Below are 18,956 nucleotides of genomic sequence, written 5' to 3' on the forward strand. Positions count from 1 at the left end.
GTGTTAATAAAATATATGCAAACGAGCCACGTCATTTCCTTGCTATAAAAGGGCGAGCGCGGCTCGTGATGCGTCAGTTGCGACGCGAGGCCAGGTACGCGGGGTTGGATTGCCGTGCTTGGGGTCCTGTGGCAGGTTTGGCTTTCTTTTGAGGTGTCCTTATAAATGTAATCTTTATCGTGATTATTCCCTTTCTTTTTCCCTTTGCAGAAACGAAGACTGCAAGGTGATGACCAACATTCCATGAGGATCCATTTTCTCGGAAAGCAATGAAGACTGCTCGCAATATTTAATTTTCGTTACCCCCGTGAATAATAATATAAATGGACGCAGGGTTAGCCGTAACCATTTTAAGGAGTTTAGGAGTTGGAAGGGATGGGGAATGAGGAGGGAATTTAAATTTTTATTAAGGGGAGGGATGGGGAATGAAATCTGGAGAAAAGAATGACGAAGTTGGATAAATGAGCTCACATTGCAGCGCGTTGTGGATAAAACGCGTTCATTGTGAGACTTCGGCAGCACATCGGATCAAATGGAGTAGGTAACGGGTACAGAAGTCGATGTAATCGTCGAATGCACGTTGGCTTGGGTGCGGCACTGGGAAAAACATGGCGGCTCTTTTGTTCTGAGCCGGGAAACCCCGTAGAGTCGGACAAGACGCTGACGTCGGCAGTGACGTCACGTCGCAAAAGCGATTGCAAGGCGACGTCATGCGTGCCACGAGTTGGGCACCTACGTTTATAGTACATAGATATGAATATATTTGGCTGACATACATAGAGGGTAAATGAGGTAGGTAAACAAATGTGGGGTTTATTTTGTTTTTCCAAAACCACGTGTGGTTCCATTACCATTTCCTACATGGGATTTTCGGCAAAAAGCAAGAGCTCAACGTTTAATTCGCTTGTACAAAAGTTCAAATTGCTCTGCTTGCTCTGTAATTACCCAATTAACTTTGCAAAAAAAAACGGTAATAAACTTGGCAGGGTACTTTTGCAATGTCAATGCAAACTCGACGGTGTTTTATTTAACGACGAGATTTACCCTCAATAAGAAAAAGGTACCAAAATAAATAAGTAAATAAAACCAGGGATGAAGGAGGGAAGGGATTATGAATGGGTAAAAGTGACATGACAGACTTGACTGAAGTTTGTTGCTTTGCTCTTAACCACTCCAAATTCTCTCCGCCATCAACATGCAGGTGCCCAGTGGGGCAGTATAGAGATTCACCATAGTGAAGGGCCGCAGGAACCTCGGACGCTGCAGTTCCAATAACAAACATGGTAACTTCCTATCCATGCTTCTCATTTTGTTTATTATTGGGAGGGGGGGAGTGGGAGGGGTTGGATGACGAGGGAGAGGTGGAAATATTGACTATCTAGTTTAATAGGAATACAACTGCATGGCATCAAAAACATCCAAATGTCCGTCCCATCTCAAAGGTGGAGAAAATAAATGAATGAATGAATAAATAAATGAGATGTCCTGCCAGCAGTGTGCACCGCTTGCCTTTGCCTGTGATCCTGTGATGGCCCTCAGATGCACCGAGGTTTGAATGATGTCTCTTAGCACTCCGAGCTCGTTAAACATGGACTTTCAATGTGTGTCTGCACTCATGAGCCAACTTGGCAGACAAAACACCCGTGCCATAAACCCATATGAGGCAATGCATGTCCCTAAGTAGATCAAATTATCAAAGTATGATTTTGCAACATGCAGGGGAGCACGGTTGCTGTCGCTGTTATTTGCTCATTTAACGAAAAGAAAAATGATTAAATGGACGATCCTATGGGGGATGTGCAACTATAGCACTCGGGAGCAAATGATTACAGGGAGGAACAACGGGGGGGGGGGATGTCTACACGATGCTTCACCTGCACCACCATGCTATCATTAGGCCATTATAATGCGTGCAATTGTCTTCTTTTTTTCTTTTTTTGGTGCTGGTGTCGCAGAGCATACCCGGCCATAAACAGTCAAATTTACCGGAGCAAATATTTCACAATCCCCTCTGCAAGGACCAGAAGCTAACAAATAAATAAATAATACAGGGCCACCTCCTTACCATGGTATCTGCTCACCTGGAGGGTAGAGGCATGTACCCTTCTCCCACTTCCTTTTCCCTGCCCCCCCCCCCCCATTTGGGGTTCTGGTTGCTCCTATGCTCTCCCAGCTCGGTAGTGTAGGTCATTCCGTTGCAGTTTGTCTCGAAGAAAGTCCCCTGTCATTTTTGGTGCATTTCTGCGAGGCTAATGAGCTCTTTTGGAGTTGTTGGGGGTGTTTGCTCCTGGTGCAGCAAAGGACTCCGGTGAAATTTGTGAAACGATCACGTGATTGCTTATGGCATTGGAAACTGTCTTTAAAAAAAAAAGAGAGAAAAAAAGAAAGAAATATGCCTCTTAGTGCATGGGCTGAGTTTTGAACAGAATCGGCCGAGATGTTTTCTCATTGTATGTGCTTAAAGACTTTTGAATTGAAATGGCAAAAAATCCTTTTATTTCCAGGGCACCGTTTTGGGTGTGCTGCCATTACTGGGAAGGGCAATTTGATGACTTGGTTGTGCTGAGGACCCTTGTGTTGCTGACTCTATTGTTTCCTCACGACAGGCGGTTCAGTCCCCAAGTCCAGTAGACCCCAAGGAGCTCTTAAAGGGTCTGGAGTGCTTTTTGGGGAAAGCAGGGGAAATCAAAGGACCAGAGGAAGTGCCCAGGATATATAGGTAGCGACCAGTTCACGCGGCTTTACCGTTTTGCGCGTCAAATAAAGGCAAGGTTTCGTTGTGTTGTTCTTGAGACTTCATCTCTCGCTCCTCTGCAGCCTCATGAAAGATGCCAAGAAGCTCGTGAGCCGATGTATCTATCTCAACATCTTGCTGCAGACAAAATCCACAGAAACCCTCAACAAGTGAGTGGACTCAAAACCTACAGTGTCTTGTTTCTCTTTCCTTTCTCAATACTTTTGTTTGGCCATCTCTTTCCATCAAGCCATGGCTTTTTGCGTCATAGAGCTAATCGGGCGGGCCCCATTCCTGGGTCACGGCCTTCGGTTTATCTCGATTTGCCCGAATCTGGGGCTTGGCATCTGATCGGTGATCTGTTGGTTGCCGGTCGGTGCTCCAGCAGAAAAAAAGAAAAAAGAAACGCTGCCCTCGGCTTCAGTGGTGAATTGTAATTCCCGTTTGGAAACTGATCAGGGAGCGGTGCCCAGTTTTGGGAGTTGGAATTTTATTTTGGGGGAAATAAACTGTCTTTAGGGTTTGGCTTGTATAACCTGTTATGGTAACTACACAACTGGGAAGGATTGTCATGCAATTCCCACCTACCCCTTCCTCCTTTCTCCCCCAACTCCCCCCCCCCCTCCCTTTGTTTCTCACCGAGCACAAAACATGCAGGTTTGTGGAAGGTCCACCTGTATTTTTACAGTGTATGGCACTGATCCTAAACTGCACTATGACTTGTAGGATGTGCCCAATGCACCTTCAACCATGGACCGCTATGCTCTGTGACCCAATGAGTCACTTCCTAAAAGCTAATTTGTGTATAAAGTCACACGGGGAGGGGTTGGGGGGAGGGAGGGGGGGGACACAGAATTTGTCACCAACGTAGTGTAACCTCTATACCTATCCTATAATTTGTCTTCACAAGCGATTTGGTTCTATGTTTGTTTTTTTTCTTTGCTGTTCTTCCAAGTTCCTACTCCCGTTGATGACTGTAAACAGCCTGAGGGTGGAGAATATTCTTGAAATTTTGTAACTGGGATTAAAATGCATTGTTTCGTGATGCGATGAGCAAACCTGCTCTACATGAAGTGCGGCTCTTCAGTCATTTTTATTTTATGGCTCGAGTCACGTGAATATCTGTTCAATTGGTTCCACTGAGCAAAATTCTGAACCATTTGTAAACTTTGACTATGAGTGCCGTGGTGTTTGTGAGGGCCTTTGTTTTGATTTGTCGCATTTCTATTTTAAAATCCATCCCACATCTCACAGTATCTTGATAAAGTCCGAATGATTTGGGGATCAGCTCGCACTTCCCTTGTTGTGGCCATGACAAAAGCAACTGTATGAAAAAAAGGTGGAACTTTTGGTTTTTGGGTGAGAGTCGGGATGCTGAGGTTGGAGATGGGTTGATTGATGGGGAAGGTGGAGGTGTGGGTTTTGTCGTTCTGTGTTGAGACCTTCGTGACTGCAGGTTTATTGCTGTGGGAGGATACCGCCTGCTCAACTCGTGGCTGGCGTATGCCAAGACGATGGAAAATGCGGCTTCACTCCTCCAAATTCTGCTCTCGCTCAAGAGGTTGCCGCTTACTGTCATACATCTCAAGCAGGTACCTTGAGTGTCCCTCCTGTGCAGGTCTTCCTCACCTTCCCTTTAATTCATGGCATTAACTTTTGAGGTGGCCTCCCTTTCCCTGGAGTCATTTTGTTACTATATCAACAGGCTTGTTTTGTGGATTTTAAACATGTCATGATAAGCACTTCTGTGAATTGCAACCTTTGCTTAATAATGGCACCTGTTATGTCTTGGGTCTCGAGGGGGGTGGAAATAATAAATTTGTAGCTTTTTACTTTTATGACCCGGATGTGAGTGAAATGCTCCTGGTGCCAAATTGCCATGTTTTGTTACATTATAACTGCACTTGATTGGAATGGGGTTACTGAAGGTACCTGGTCCCCCCTGGTCCCCTCTTACTCTTCCCGTAATCTCTTTTGCTGCAGAATAACACTGCCAAGATTGTGAAACAGCTGAGCAAATTTGGAGGCTGTGATGGTAAGCAAGTGCATTGGACTCACAATAAAGTGTTTGTTTGTTATTTCGTTTCTTATATAAATGGACCATTCTATTTTATCGTTGGAAGGGTGAACAGAGGCACACAAATCTGCTCATGATTAATGTAATTTTTTAGGTTTTTTGCAAATGTAGTTTGCATTCATTGACTACTAGCCGTGTTCATTCATTGACACTGACATTGATATTCATTGACATTCATTGACTACTTGACTACTAGGGGTACCCCGTGTTGCCCGATGCTGTTCTGACCCTGTTGGCATTTTCAAGAAATAAAATGTTGGTGGTTTTGTGGGGGCCTAAAACGTTTCCTGACACCCACTAAGAATGGGGCCGGGGATAATTTAGTATTACCTTTCACATACCTACAAAGGCTTGAGCACTGTAGAGAGATAAAATATATATATATATATATATTAAAAAATCAAACCTTTTAATTTATTTATTTATTTATTTATTTTCTTTCTATTTTTTTCTATTTTTTTTTCCCCTAAAACTCTCCGTGGCAGTCACTGAAGAATCTCAATTTTTTACGAAGATCCATTCGGCCATCTCTGAGATAAATGGCGGCACACAGACAGACAGACTAACATCTCTCTTGTAGTATAGATTTTAGCTTGTTTGAGTTAAACACCAGCGTTGTTGACATCCTTAAAAAAAATCAAATGAGCAGGAGAGAGGAAAAGACATGTTATCGTATGTAGAATATACTGTTTGTTGTTGCCATTATTATTACTAGCAACAGTACCCGCCCGTACAATTGGGAGGCAAATGAAAAGGCAAAATATCAGAAATTGAAGGCTTTTTTATTTTAAACGATTTATATAAACATCCATTAAATCATATCTCATGCAAATCATCAAAATCTAAACAGTATTTGTAGAATTTCAATAAAAGCCACATCACTGTTCATATCGGTAAATATTATTCCATCATGCTTGGAAAAACTGGAAAATTGGGAAAACAATATAGCCTATTTTACTCCAGGGGGTCCCAGGATTACCCACCCACAATTTCGTTGCGATTGGTTCAGCCGTTTTTGCGGTACCTGCGAACAGACAGACAGACATTTGATGAATTATAGTAAGATTAATTAATTATTAATATTAATTATATTATTATATAATAATAATTATAACATTCATTGCAATGATTATATTATAATAATAATAATAATATTATTATTATTAATTATTTATTAATAAATTAATTGTTATTATTAATTTATTGTTATTATTATTACTAGGGCATGCCCGTACTATATCTATATCTAAAATTATATCCCCCCCCCTCTATTTACATGAAATGGTTTGGTCCAAAGCGAACGGCTTGCGAGTGGTGACAATCCCCCCCCTCTATTTACATGCAATGGTTTGGTCCAAAGCGAACGGCTTCCGGAGTTTGGTAAAGAAATCGCCATCGCGTGCACAAACGTGCAGGAAAGCGAATGAATCGCAAATTCGTTTTTATTAGTTGTAAAACATAGTTTAACGCCAACATAGTTTGCAAACGTGAAATAAATGAATACGCTCTCAAATGTGCCATCCGAGGCAGAGTGTGCCCGCCACGTTCGGCACACGCGATCGTTCGCTGCTCTCTGATTGGTTGAATCGTTTTTTGGACATAGCTCGGTAAGTAATTGTCCGATTAATATGAAACCTTGAAAAGGCACATCCTCGGGTCCCCAGCAATATACCTGGCAAGTTAAAAGTATATCGGACCCGTGGTTGTCGAGAAACAGCGGTCACAGACAAACGTACAGACGTACAGACAGACAGACAGAGATTACTGGAATTATAGATAGACTAGGGCATTGCCCGTACTATATCTATATCTAAAATTATATCCCCCCCCCCCCCTCTATTTACATGAAATGGTTTGGTCCAAAGCGAACGGCTTGCGAGTACGGTGACAATCCCCCCCCTCTATTTACATGCAATGGTTTGGTCCAAAGCGAACGGCTTCCGGAGTTTGGTAAAGAAATCGCCATCGCGTGCACAAACGCGCAGGAAAGCGAATGAATCGCAAATTCGGTTTTATTAGTTTTAAAACATAGTTTAACGCCAACATAGTTTGCAAACGTGAAATAAATGAATACGCTGTCAAATGTGCCATCCGAGGCAGAGTGTGTCCTCCACGTTCGGCACACGCGATCGTTCGCTGCTCTCTGATTGGTTGAATCGTTTTTTGGACATAGCTCGGTAAGTAATTGTCCGATTAATATGAAACCTTGAAAAGGCACATCCTCGGGTCCCCAGCAATATACCTGGCAAGTTAAAAGTATATCGGACCCGTGGTTGTCGAGAAACAGCAGTCATAGACAAACAAACGTACAGACGTACAGACGTACAGACAGAGATTACTGGAATTATAGATAGATGCCATTATTATTCAGGTCTGAATCCAGATTTGGCCTATCAGTGGGATACAAAGCATACACTGATACACTGTTCAGGCTGGCGGAGGTATGCGCTCTACCGAGTGCCGGTCTCGTTATTGGTTCACGAGTTATCAGAGTGACCACTATATTCGTGGTGTGTGTGTGTGTGTGTGTGTGTGTGTGTGTGTGTGTGTGTGTGTGTGTGTGTGTGTGTGTGTGTGTGTGTGTGTGTGTGTGTGTGTGTGTGTGTGTGTGTGTGTGTGTCTGTCCGCAGCATAACTACCCGATGATATCATCCGGTCTTGATGAAACTTGGGTGGGAGGTTGATATCATGATCTAGTTGTCCTGCCTAGAGTGGGCGTATTGCGCCCATTGTGGGCGGAGCGACGCCCGAAAAAGATGTCTTTTTAGGGGGTAATCGAGTTCAAGCTACATCTTCTCCGAGGCAGTTGGTGGAATCTGACAGGGGTTTCGGTATTTGTTTAGGCCAATGTCATGTGTCTAGCCCCACGGAGCTCGATTTTTCATTTTCGCCCCAAGGTCAAGGTCACATGGTCACAAAATTTAGAAAAGTCGATTTTTGATAGTTTTATTACATTGTTCGCTTCCTGATAGGGTGAAATGTCGTACATGATCTTATATTATCACATACATCATGAAATGCAAGTTTTCCAACAAATTTCAGAATTTTCGACCTTTGACCGTTGAAGGTCACAAAAGTCAAATTTTCAAAGTTGTCGGAATCGAACCGAATTTTCGGTATTGTGTAGCTAACTAACCTCATAACTGATTATGCATTATTTTCTATCTCATTTCAAGGTCAGTAACATTCGTTTTGACATTTCCAGGCCAGCACCACACACAATTATGTACAGCTGGCTCTTAAAGGCCTGCGCACGCAGCGAATTGGGGCCCTTTGTAAATAGGCATGTACACCGCATGTCAGGGGCCGACACCTGCCACGTGGGCCCCCGACCCCCCCAGTCTGGGCCTGTTTCGGTTATAGTCCGTCCTTTGTCATTGAATACCGCTCGCTCGTGAACCATCGTCGTCTCCTGACTTGTTATTATTATTACTCCCGCCAGGGAGTAATGCATTCGATCGTGTGTGTGTGTGTGTGTGTGTGTGTGTGTGTGTGTGTGTGTGTGTGTGTGTGTGTGTGTGTGTGTGTGTGTGTGTGTGTGTGTGTGTGTTCGTGTGTGTGTGTTCGTGTGTGTGTGTTCGTGTGTGTGTGTTCGTGTGTGTGTGTTCGTGTGTGTGTGTGTTCGTGTGTGTGTGTGTTCGTGTGTGTGTGTTCGTGTGTGTGTGTGTGTGTGTGTGTGTGTGTGTGTGTGTGTGTGTTCGTGTCTGTGTTCATGTCTGTGTTCGTGTGTGTGTTTGTGTGTTTGTGAACAAGATATCTGGAAATGTTCTGAACGGATTTGGATGAAAGTTGGTGGGATGATTGCCCTTGCGATGAGGAAGAATTGATTAGTTTTTGGTGAAGCTCAGGATATTATTCTGGATCCAGGAATTTTTTGAAGCATTGTTTACCATTGGAAGATAGGGCTCATTTTTTAAAAACATTATCTTCTATATATTCTATATTTAACATTGTGATATGAAAATAGTTTTCATATTTGTTGTAAATGTAGTTTAAACTCGTGGTTATGCGTTAGAGCGGTGTATTTTGTTAGCAGCGTCGTCTTCAAGGTTCTTTTTTTTTCTTTCTAATAAAGACATATTCTGTCATTTTAAAACCACCAAAGTGTGTATTAGGTTTCCCCGTTTCATAAAATGTATTGTTTGATACGTATAATGCTTTAAAACTGTTTTTTGGGGGAGGTTGGGTTTTTACCTCAGAAGAGATATCAACATTTACCTCAACGAATGTCAATCGCGGTGTCAGTGTTTGATGAACTTATAAAGACGTAGGTGAGTTATAAGTGTGACAAGCATGTGCACGGGATTCTTCCCAGAAGAATGAGTGGTCGCATTAGCTTGTACGACTTAAAATGAGCGAGTTTTGTTTTGACGTTTGGGCCAGTTTTACATGTTGTATCCCTAAGGAATGAAACGAACTTTTTGCCTGGCTTACAATTTTATTTGAAGTCACACATGCCTCAAAATACACTCACCTATATGGAATTGAACGCTGAATCCGAAAATGTAAGTGAAATTGCCTTGTTTTTTTTTTAACATTATCTTCTATATATTCTAAATATATATCTGTGCAGTGTCTGTCTTGTGTTGTCATGTCTTGTGTTGTCACTCAACTACTCCCTCAAACTTTTGTGAAATCGTACTGTTCCAACTTGACCCACGGCGGGAGTATGCGCTCTACTGAGTGGCGTTCTAGTTATTATTATCATTATTATTTTTACTCGCAGAAAAGCCAGTCAAAATGATGGGCGACCCTTCTTTATTTTCACAATATTCAGTCTTAAAAACTCGGGCTAAAAACAAAATTACGTACAAGACCCTTTATTTATTATGCAAATAGCTGAAGTACCCGTCTACGACGGTTCCCCGTAAGTACCATAAATATTCTGTTTCAGCTCGTATAACCATGTTCTGTGATCGTTACATTATTTAATTAGCTTCAAATTAAATTATTTTGAGTACACATGTGTCATTACAATTGTTCTCTAGCTTAATTTTCCTTTAAAAAGTTGCATACTCGTTTAAATTTATGAAAAATGAAATCCCTGGAGTTTCAGATACAGTCATACCCCGTTTTACGCCATTTTGACCCACGTCAAATCCGACTTTACGCCACTCTTCTGGAGTAAATTTCAGTTCAGCGAACGTCATTATGTGCGACTTTACGTCACTCCTATGGACGTGAAAAAAATTAAACAATTTAAACAATTGGATGTTTTAACGTTTTAACGATCGTTGATCGTTGTTTTAACGTTGATGTTTTAACGATCGAAACAATTTAAAATACAACAAAAACCACATTAAAAATATTTTTAAAATGTGCGTACAGTATACGTACGCGTAGCTGCTGGTTCTCATTCAAAACAAAGGCGACGCCATATGCATTTTGTCCTGTGCTGCGGTCGCGTGCTTGCTTTGCCTTTCGCTGGTATTTTTGTGATTATCCTTTGCTGTGTAAAGGTTCCTTTACTGTGTAAAACAACCAACGTAACGTGGCAACGGCGAAACATGACGATGCCGGCTCGGACGACCGTCCATGGCAGACGTCACGTCACGTCACCGTGCAGAGTGTGCAATGTCCGCGACGAGGTCAGGCCCCATGGCCCATGGCCCATGTGAAACGAACGACCGTGTCATGCCTCGAGCCGGGGTGCCTGGTCGGGCCACCTCGCCGGCATCCGGCGTCGACAAACCGATCGACGTATGTGCACATGTGCATGGATTTGCAAATTAGCAATTTGCAATTTGCTGCGAAGCCGCAGCCTCCTCCAGTTATTTACTCTAGTTTTACGGTGTTTGTCTTCATTTTAAGGCATTTTTAAGACATTACGCCCGGTTTACGTCAAAAACCGAGTTACGTCACGGCTTATGGAACCAATTAATGACGTAGGCCGGGGTATTACAGGAAATACATTCATAACATGCATACATACATACACTTAATATATACATACATACATACACATACACGTAGGCTACATACATGCACACACTTTTTTTTTTTGAAGGCTTCAGTCATGGACTATATAGTCCTCATCGAGGCCAGACCTTAAATATAAGAACTGCATTGATAGAAAAGTGAAAAAAGAGAAATAAAAGAGCTCGAGAATGTAAAGGTGAGAAGTGAAAATGAGTAAGAAAGGTGTATGATGAAAAGTGTGTGATGAAAAGTGTATGATGTTTGTTTGCAAGAAAGAGAGATTAAAGCTAGGCCGGTAGCGATCGTTTGAGTGAGACAGAAAGTAAGACCAGCAATCCTGATATGGAGAGTACAAGATAGTTCCGGGCACCACTTTAATGCTCCTAAGTCCGATCGGTATTAGTACCCTGAGCGGTTGCTGTCTACAACCTACTACCTAAAACCTGAGCATACATACATACACATACACACATATATATATATATATATATATATATATATATATATATACATACATATATATATATATATACATATATATATATATATATATATACATATATATATATATATACATACATATATATATATATATATATACATATATATATATATATATATACATATATATATATATATATATATATATATATACATATATATATATATATATACATATATATATATATATATATATATATATATATATATATATATATATATATATATATATATACATACATACACACACACACACACACACACACACACATACGTACACACATGCGCACACATCTACATAAACAAATACACCATAGCTCTGTTATAGAATATATATAAACAAATATATAAACAAATACACGTAATAGCTCTGTTATAGAATGATGATATATATAAACACACACACACACACACACACACACACACATACGTACACACATGCGCACACATCTACATAAACAAATACACCATAGCTCTGTTATAGAATATATATAAACAAATATATAAACAAATACACGTAATAGCTCTGTTATAGAATGATGATTATGATTATTGACATTGCTGCTGTGTCTACCCACAGAGGTGAAGCAGGTGGCAACCTCCCTTGTTAGTGGCTGGATGTCCCTAATCCGCTCGCAGAGCACTGCGGCCGCAAGTGAGTTTCCTGGCCACAAAGCCCCCCTGCTCGATATCATTCTTCACTCGTAACGGCACAAGACGCCTTTTCCTGCTCTTTCTTTACCTGGGCAATTTACCCATTAATTTAATTAATTTAATTTGCCCATTACCATTAATTTAATGCTTTACCTGGGCTTTACCTGTGCAATTCCAAATTGCAATCGCTATGAATGCGTATTGTTTGAATAGTTACGTTTGTTTGGTCTTTGCATGGAACTATCCAGTTGCGGAGAAGACCGAGAAGAAGAGGAAGGAAGAGGCACCAGCACCTTTAGCGTTAGTTGCTGAGGAAAGCAGGATACCACCGGAGGAGGCGTATGAAAGGAGGAAACTGAAGGCGGCGCGTACTGCGACGCCATCGCACACAAAGTTTCGCTCTACTGGTGAGTGCTTCACTTTGGACGGCAAGTCATTTAGCTTAATGTTGAAGATCGCAATCCTTTTTCTCAGTTTGACTCTTCCTGTGCAGGTTTGGAAGAGGATGTTCCACTTCCAACGAAGATGAAGAAGGGAGTGCCAATCGAAAGGCCAGTACAGAAGTTGCTGACCATCCCAGCCAAGCGGTGAGATCCATTCGAGCATATTGATGTAGAACAACCACCACCTCCTCCTTTACCTCCAACACCTCCAACCTCCAGCTATTTTTTAATTTTTATTTATTTATTTTTGTAATATTTTATTGCCACATGCGTGACAAGCCTGTTCTGTCACACGTTGCCCATAATGCTCTCTTTCAGGCCTGCATTCAGTCCCATAGCCATTTCTGAGAAGAAATACAAACCACTGAACATGAACCCCAACACCACAAAGGAAATCAGGGTGAAGATAATCCCCGCCCAACGTGAGTTATTCCGAAGCTGCCGTGGTCCGTGTGCCTGTCTGTGTTGCTTTTTTTTTCTCCTCGTTGCGTATTTATTTATTATTTATATTTTCCTGAAATCCGCTTGGAGCGTTTCGAGTATTCATCGTCAATGTACATATTGGTTGGGGCAATATGTACATTGACTATGAATACTCGAAACGCTCCAAGCGGATTTCAGGAAAATATAAATAATAAATAAATAAGCAACGACGAGAAAAACATGATAATTTCCTGTGGAGATATTTGCGTTCTGATGTTTCATTGCCCACTGTGTTTTCAAAAGTGAATTTGGACAGTTAATCGTCTTGTTTATTAGCCACCGTTGGACTCAATCCGAAACGGGGGCTTATGGATTTGGTCTTGTCCGTCCGTCCATGTATCCGCAACCATATTTCGGACATGTATCTCGGAGAATACATGACGGTATACATATGCACATTATTTTGCATTTTGTTTTGCAATGCGATCAAATATGGCCGACTTGTAGACTGGCAGCCATTTTAGTTGTAAAAAAACCCGATGTTGAACACGTCCTCAACCAATTCTCGGAAATGCATTTACCGGTGTTGTTCAAACTTGGGACACAGACAATAAATTATGGCTTACATATGCAAGTCCTTTTTTTTTTTTTCCGAGATCAGATCCAAGATGGCCGACTGACGGCCCTTTTGTGACTTAAATGTATGTCCAAATTTTTTTCGGACATGCATTGTCTGATTTTGTTGAAACTTGGCACAAGCAGAGTAGATCATGTGCTCCTCACTTTATTTTGCGATCTCATCAAAGATGGCCGACTGGTAGATTGGCGATCATATTAGTTTTAAAAACCCGATATTGAACACGCCCTCGACCATCTCTCGGGAATGCATTTACCGATCTTGTTAAATATTGGCACACAGATAAAGAATGATGGCTCACATATGCAGTCATTGTTTTTTCGAGATCAGATACAATAAGGCTGACTGGCGGTCATTGTGTTACTTAAACGTGTCCCCAACCATTTATTGAGCATGCATGGTCCGATTTTGTTCAGACATAGCACAAGTACAGCACATGACGACATATACGTGCATTTCACTTTATTTTGCAATTGATCAAAGATCTCCGACTTGTAGACTGGCGGCCATTTTAGTTGAAAAAACCCTGATGTTGACCACGTCCTCAACCATTTCTCGGACATGCATTTACCGATCTTGTTCAAATTTGTTGCACAGATAATGAATGATGGGTTACATATGCACGTCATTTTTTCAAGATCAAATCCAAGATGGCCGACTGGCGGCCATTTCGTTACTTAAACGTGTCCCCGTCCATTTCTCGGACATGCATGGACCACTTTTCTTCAAACGTGGCTCAAAGGCATTACATGAGTATACATATGCAGAACATTTTGTTTTGTCATCCGACCAAAGATGGCTGACCCACAGCCTTTAACTCTCGACAGCAAAATTACTAAAACCACAGTGGGAGTTGTGACATTTTATGTTTTTCTTCTTGTTCCTGCAAGGGTCTACGCTCATGGAGGAGTTCTCACGGTTGCTATTAAGATGAATTGACCTTTGTGCATTCAGATTTTCAGTGCAAATTGCATATTAGAGAATTGGATCTGTCGCAATCGATCCCAAACTACACTACCGGTAAAAAGTTTAGGTACACCCAACATTTTTTTATATTTTACTGTTTCATGTGCAAAATGGACATAAAATGTGAACAAAACTATTACCAAAGAGAAATCTGCTTATCGACTGATAATATATTGTGCTTCAATGCATCTTTCTTGTGTGAAATGTAGGTTTTAGGCAATTTTTGGAAATAGGTCGAAAAGTGCAATAAAAAATCTAAACTGAAACGTGAGGTTAATGTTACTAGCAACGGTACCCGCCCTACGGGCGGGGCTTCAATTGGGAGGCCCAAATGAAAAGGTAAAATATCAGAAATTGAAGGCATTTTTATTTTAAACGATTCATATAAACATCCGTTCAATCATATCACATGCAAATCATCAAAATCTAAACAGTATCTTACTATAATTCACCAAATGTGCCACAGTGATCGATACACTATGATCGTGATGATCGTGATCGCGAATCGCGATTGATAATAGTGTTCACAATCGCTATGTCGTATGTACTCCCGATACGTGTTTGCTTCAGTTGAAATGGGTTAGAATTCTCTAAAGCAGGGATTCAACCCATTTCCTTATAAAAGGTCTTTGTCTGAGGTCACCGAGTTCGATCGGTGCAGCCGTGCAGTGATCGGTGCAGCCGTTTGTGCGGCACCCGGGAAAACAACATCGGCACAATGAACGTTATGCGAACGCGAATGTTATGCGGGAGTCCAAACCTGAGAATGCTGGAGACTAAAGCTGAAATTGGGAAAACTAAATAGCCTATTTTACTCCTGGAGATCCCAGGATTATCCACCCAAAATATCTTTGCGATCGGTTCAGCAGTTTTTACGGTACCTTCAAACAGACAGACAGACGGACGGACATTTGGTGAATTATAGTCAGATAAACTTTTCATGTAAGGAGCAAGAACTGTTTACAAATACTCTGCTCTGTGTGGAATGAATGTTTGTTGTTAGTATCTTCATCACGTGCAATGTTTATTATTGCCAGGCGTTGCAAAAAATGTTTCCAGAAAGGCCGGCCATACAATCTAATGAGTGTGTTTTTTTGTTTCAGATTGCATGAACATGGGTGCCAAAGTTCAGCTAACGCCAGAAAAGACAGGCAATTGTAACTTTGAGAAAAGAAGGCCAATCCTTGAGAAAAATTGCAAAACAATTACAAGTATCAGTAAATGCAGTTGCTTGTGCCATTAAACGACATAATGAAACTGGTAAAAATGCGGATAGGAAATGTTCTCGTCGATCAAGAATCGCAACAGAATCGCAGGACAAGTAACCCGAGTCACCAGTCTGCGCTACAGATGTCTTACAGCACTGGAAATTAGAGCCTAGCGAAACAGCTCCAGCATTGCAACTGTTTCAAGGCCTTCTTTTCTAAGTTACAATTGCCTGCCTTTTTCTGGCATTAGTTGAGCTTTGGCACCCATGTTCATGCAATCTGAAACAAAAAAACACACATTAGATTGTATGGCCGGCCTTTCTGGAAACATTTTTTGCAACGCCTGGCAAAAATAGACATTGCACGTGATGAAGATACGAACAACAAACATTCATTCCACACAGAGCAGAGTATTTGTAAACAGTTTTTGTTCCTTACATGAAAAGTTTATAACATTAACTTCACATTTCAGTTTATATTTAGTATTGCACTTTTCAACCGATTTCCAAAAATTGCTTTAAACCTACATTTCACACAAGAAAGATGCATTGAAGCACAATATATTATCAGTAGATAAGCAGATTTATCTTTGGTAAGAGTTTTGTTCACATCTTATGTCCATTTTGCACATGAAACAGTAAAAAATATATATATATATTGGGTGTACCTAAACTTTTGACCGGTAGTGTATATAACATGTAAGAAAATCGGCCTTTTTACTCCCGCCAGGGAGTAATGCATTCACTCGTGTCCGTGTGTGTGTGTGTGTTCGTGTGTTTATGAACAAGATATCTGGAAAAGTTCTGAACGGATTTGGATGAAAGTTGGTGGGATGATTGCCCTTGGGATAAGGAAGAATTGATGAGTTTTTGGTGAAGCTCAGGATATTATTCCAGATCCAGGAATTTTTTTGGGAAAGATTTTTTCTGTTTTACTGCATTAAAGCTTTTATTCTTATTCTTAAATGATGTTTTTCTCCTCTAATTCCGAGATATATCAAAATTAATTCTCTGACAGTTAGGGCTTACTTTCTTTTTCATTTATTGTTTTGGGGAGAGGGGATGTTAAACAAAATGTATTATTCCAACTAAACCCACGGCGGGAGTATGCGCTCTACTGAGTGGCGTTCTAGTTCTCAATTGTTTCCTCTTCGTCCAACAGCCATTGAAAGCTCTGGATTCATGGAAGCGCTCAACTCTGCTCCTGTACCAGGGGTCAAGATAAAAAAGAAAAAGAAGGCTGTGTCACCCACGGGCAATAAGGTGAGAAGCTGTGGCTGACAGACCCTGAAAGCAAAGCGACCTCTCTCGTCCCTCTGTGTTCCGTTGCCTGAATGCAACTGATGTTAAAGTTGCATTTTCATTTTCTCAATGGAAACCTTTTCGTTGTTGTTTTGCAGATGTCCTCTGTGCAACAATGTTGTCGTTAAAAGTATTCTTTTTTTTTCTCTCTCCCTCTCTCTCTCCCTCTTTTCCCTCCCCTCCCTCCTCCTCATTTAGGCAAACCCCTTCGACGGGGGCAGGCCCATGCAGGACCCAGAGAAAAGTGTGGGCGAATCTCCATCGCATTGTATAGAGTCCATGGAGATCAATCCGCCTGCGAACCCGACTGATCTTGATCCTGAACCTGAACCTGAACCTGAACCTGAACCTGAACCTGAACTTGAACCTGAACCTGAGGGGGAACCAATGGACTTTGGTACGAGTTTGTCCTCGCAAGCAGAACACCACTGTGCGTAACATAGCCACTTCCCGTCAAGTGTTGCTCAAAGTGTACTCTGTATTTTTAAAGGTTTCTTTTCTGTGCCATTGGGTTTATATCAATTCTGGAGACATCTGAAGATGTTGCACTAAGCAGTTCTGCCACTCTGACCTTCTGGTGGTCTATTGTACTTTTGCACGTACGTCGGATCATGCTGCTGTCAGAATGACATGCATGTCCATCTTGGATGAGCCAAGGGTGGTAATGGATATTCCCCCCCTTCCCCCCCTCTCCATTCCTGTCATGCCCTTTTTGCCCTGTAGCTGCATCCACAGACGTCGAGAATGAGAGCAGCGCTGCGCTGGAGGTTGATCCAGTCCCGGTGCCGGCTGTCGAGCCCTTATGTTCGAGCCGCAAGAAAAAGACTGTGTCCTGGGCTGAAGAGAGCAAGTTGCGCGAGTTTTTCTACTTTGATATGGACGACACAGAGAGAGGTGATTGTGGTGAGCAGTTCGATGGAGTGTGTGTCGGGGGGGCAGTGTTTGGGGAGGGCACGTCATGGTGGCCAAAGGTGTAACACTTGCATGCAATTGAAGATCCTCTGAGGGGTTCAAAATCCATTCCAGTGATGACATTGTGTTGATGCTGAAGAGACACTGAACTAGGCTAGGGGTAATGGTGTTCGTTTGCTTTCCGTTATCTTGATGGATCAGTGCGAGTCGATAAAGCGGCCATTTCAGGAAAATGGTTGTCTCTTTCACAGAATGTGCTTCCGCTGGTTTACTGGTTTTTTTTCTTCCATGTACCCAGACAATCTAGGTCTCTTAGCAGGTACACTGTAATGACCTTGTTATCCCACGGATGTGAAACGAAAAGCAGTGTTAAGCGACTGGTTCACTCTGTCTGTCTGTCTTCAAACGTCGGTTTGCAATCGAGGAACAACCCGCTTTCAATTGAATGTTGTATTTTGAACACAAATCGGGAAAATGAACCGGAAAACTAACTTGTAGTTTAGCAGTATTCGGATTTGAATTTGTCCCGATTCCACATGCATCACATACGCAGAGGACACAAACAACAGGCACGAAGAACGAATGTAACATATTGTCGCGCGGACCCTTCGGTTAATACCAGGGCTCGCGGATGGACCAGAACGGATTTACTTGAGGCGATGACCAAACACGGATTCGGCTATAAAACGCGGGAGGAAGAAGGGAAGTGGAAGCTGTGGCAAAAGCGCGTACCTGTGGAAGGCGAACCGACGGCAGCTTCGATCCTGCAGGGAAATTAATGAACTCACGAACGACAAGATTAGAAGGTACAAAAATAAAGATTTATTCATGGAACCCGAAACAATGAAACGCGACGGTAATCAAATAAAGGGCCTAAATTGGGATCCCACACACCTCACTTCAGAAACGAGACACAGGAAGGAATTACCAAAAGAAAAACGTTCATTATGTATTTGTGAATGTGGTGCGTCCTTATCTGTCCTGTTGTCTTGCGTCTCCAAGCTCCGCTGCACACCACGAGGTCCCTCGCTCCAGCACCACCGCACCGCGAAGGCCCGAGCCAACGCCCACCCCAGGCTCCTCGTCGACTGCCCACGAGGTCCGTGCACCACTCTGGGCTCCAGGAGCACCGAGCACCGCTCCAAACACCACGCAGATGGCGAGCCAACGACCACCAGGAC

The 18,956-nt window shown here is 42.0% G+C and overlaps 1 protein-coding gene across 5 annotated transcripts in view; it reads left to right on the top strand.

The window, feature by feature from the left end:
- Nucleotides 1-53: 53 nt before the first annotated feature.
- PPP1R10 (protein phosphatase 1 regulatory subunit 10) overlaps nt 54-18,956 on the top strand; it is a 30,144-nt gene continuing 11,241 nt past the window's right edge. Inside the window, exons 1-13 of one of the 5 annotated variants that reach the window (XM_078767255.1) lie at nt 54-94; nt 211-226; nt 2,607-2,719; nt 2,818-2,904; nt 4,191-4,326; nt 4,718-4,769; nt 11,812-11,886; nt 12,134-12,292; nt 12,379-12,472; nt 12,647-12,750; nt 16,724-16,824; nt 17,062-17,260; nt 17,587-17,766. In XM_078767255.1, coding sequence (XP_078623381.1) covers nt 69-94; nt 211-226; nt 2,607-2,719; nt 2,818-2,904; nt 4,191-4,326; nt 4,718-4,769; nt 11,812-11,886; nt 12,134-12,292; nt 12,379-12,472; nt 12,647-12,750; nt 16,724-16,824; nt 17,062-17,260; nt 17,587-17,766 — 1,342 coding nt within the window. In that variant the 5' untranslated portion in view covers nt 54-68. The other 4 variants (XM_078767256.1, XM_078767258.1, XM_078767259.1 and 1 more) reach the window with 4 other exon arrangements.

This window comes from Myxine glutinosa, chromosome 13 (genome assembly GCF_964187855.1).
Source record: "Myxine glutinosa chromosome 13, kmMyxGlut1.1, whole genome shotgun sequence".
Classification (NCBI taxonomy): Eukaryota; Metazoa; Chordata; class Myxini; order Myxiniformes; family Myxinidae; genus Myxine; species Myxine glutinosa.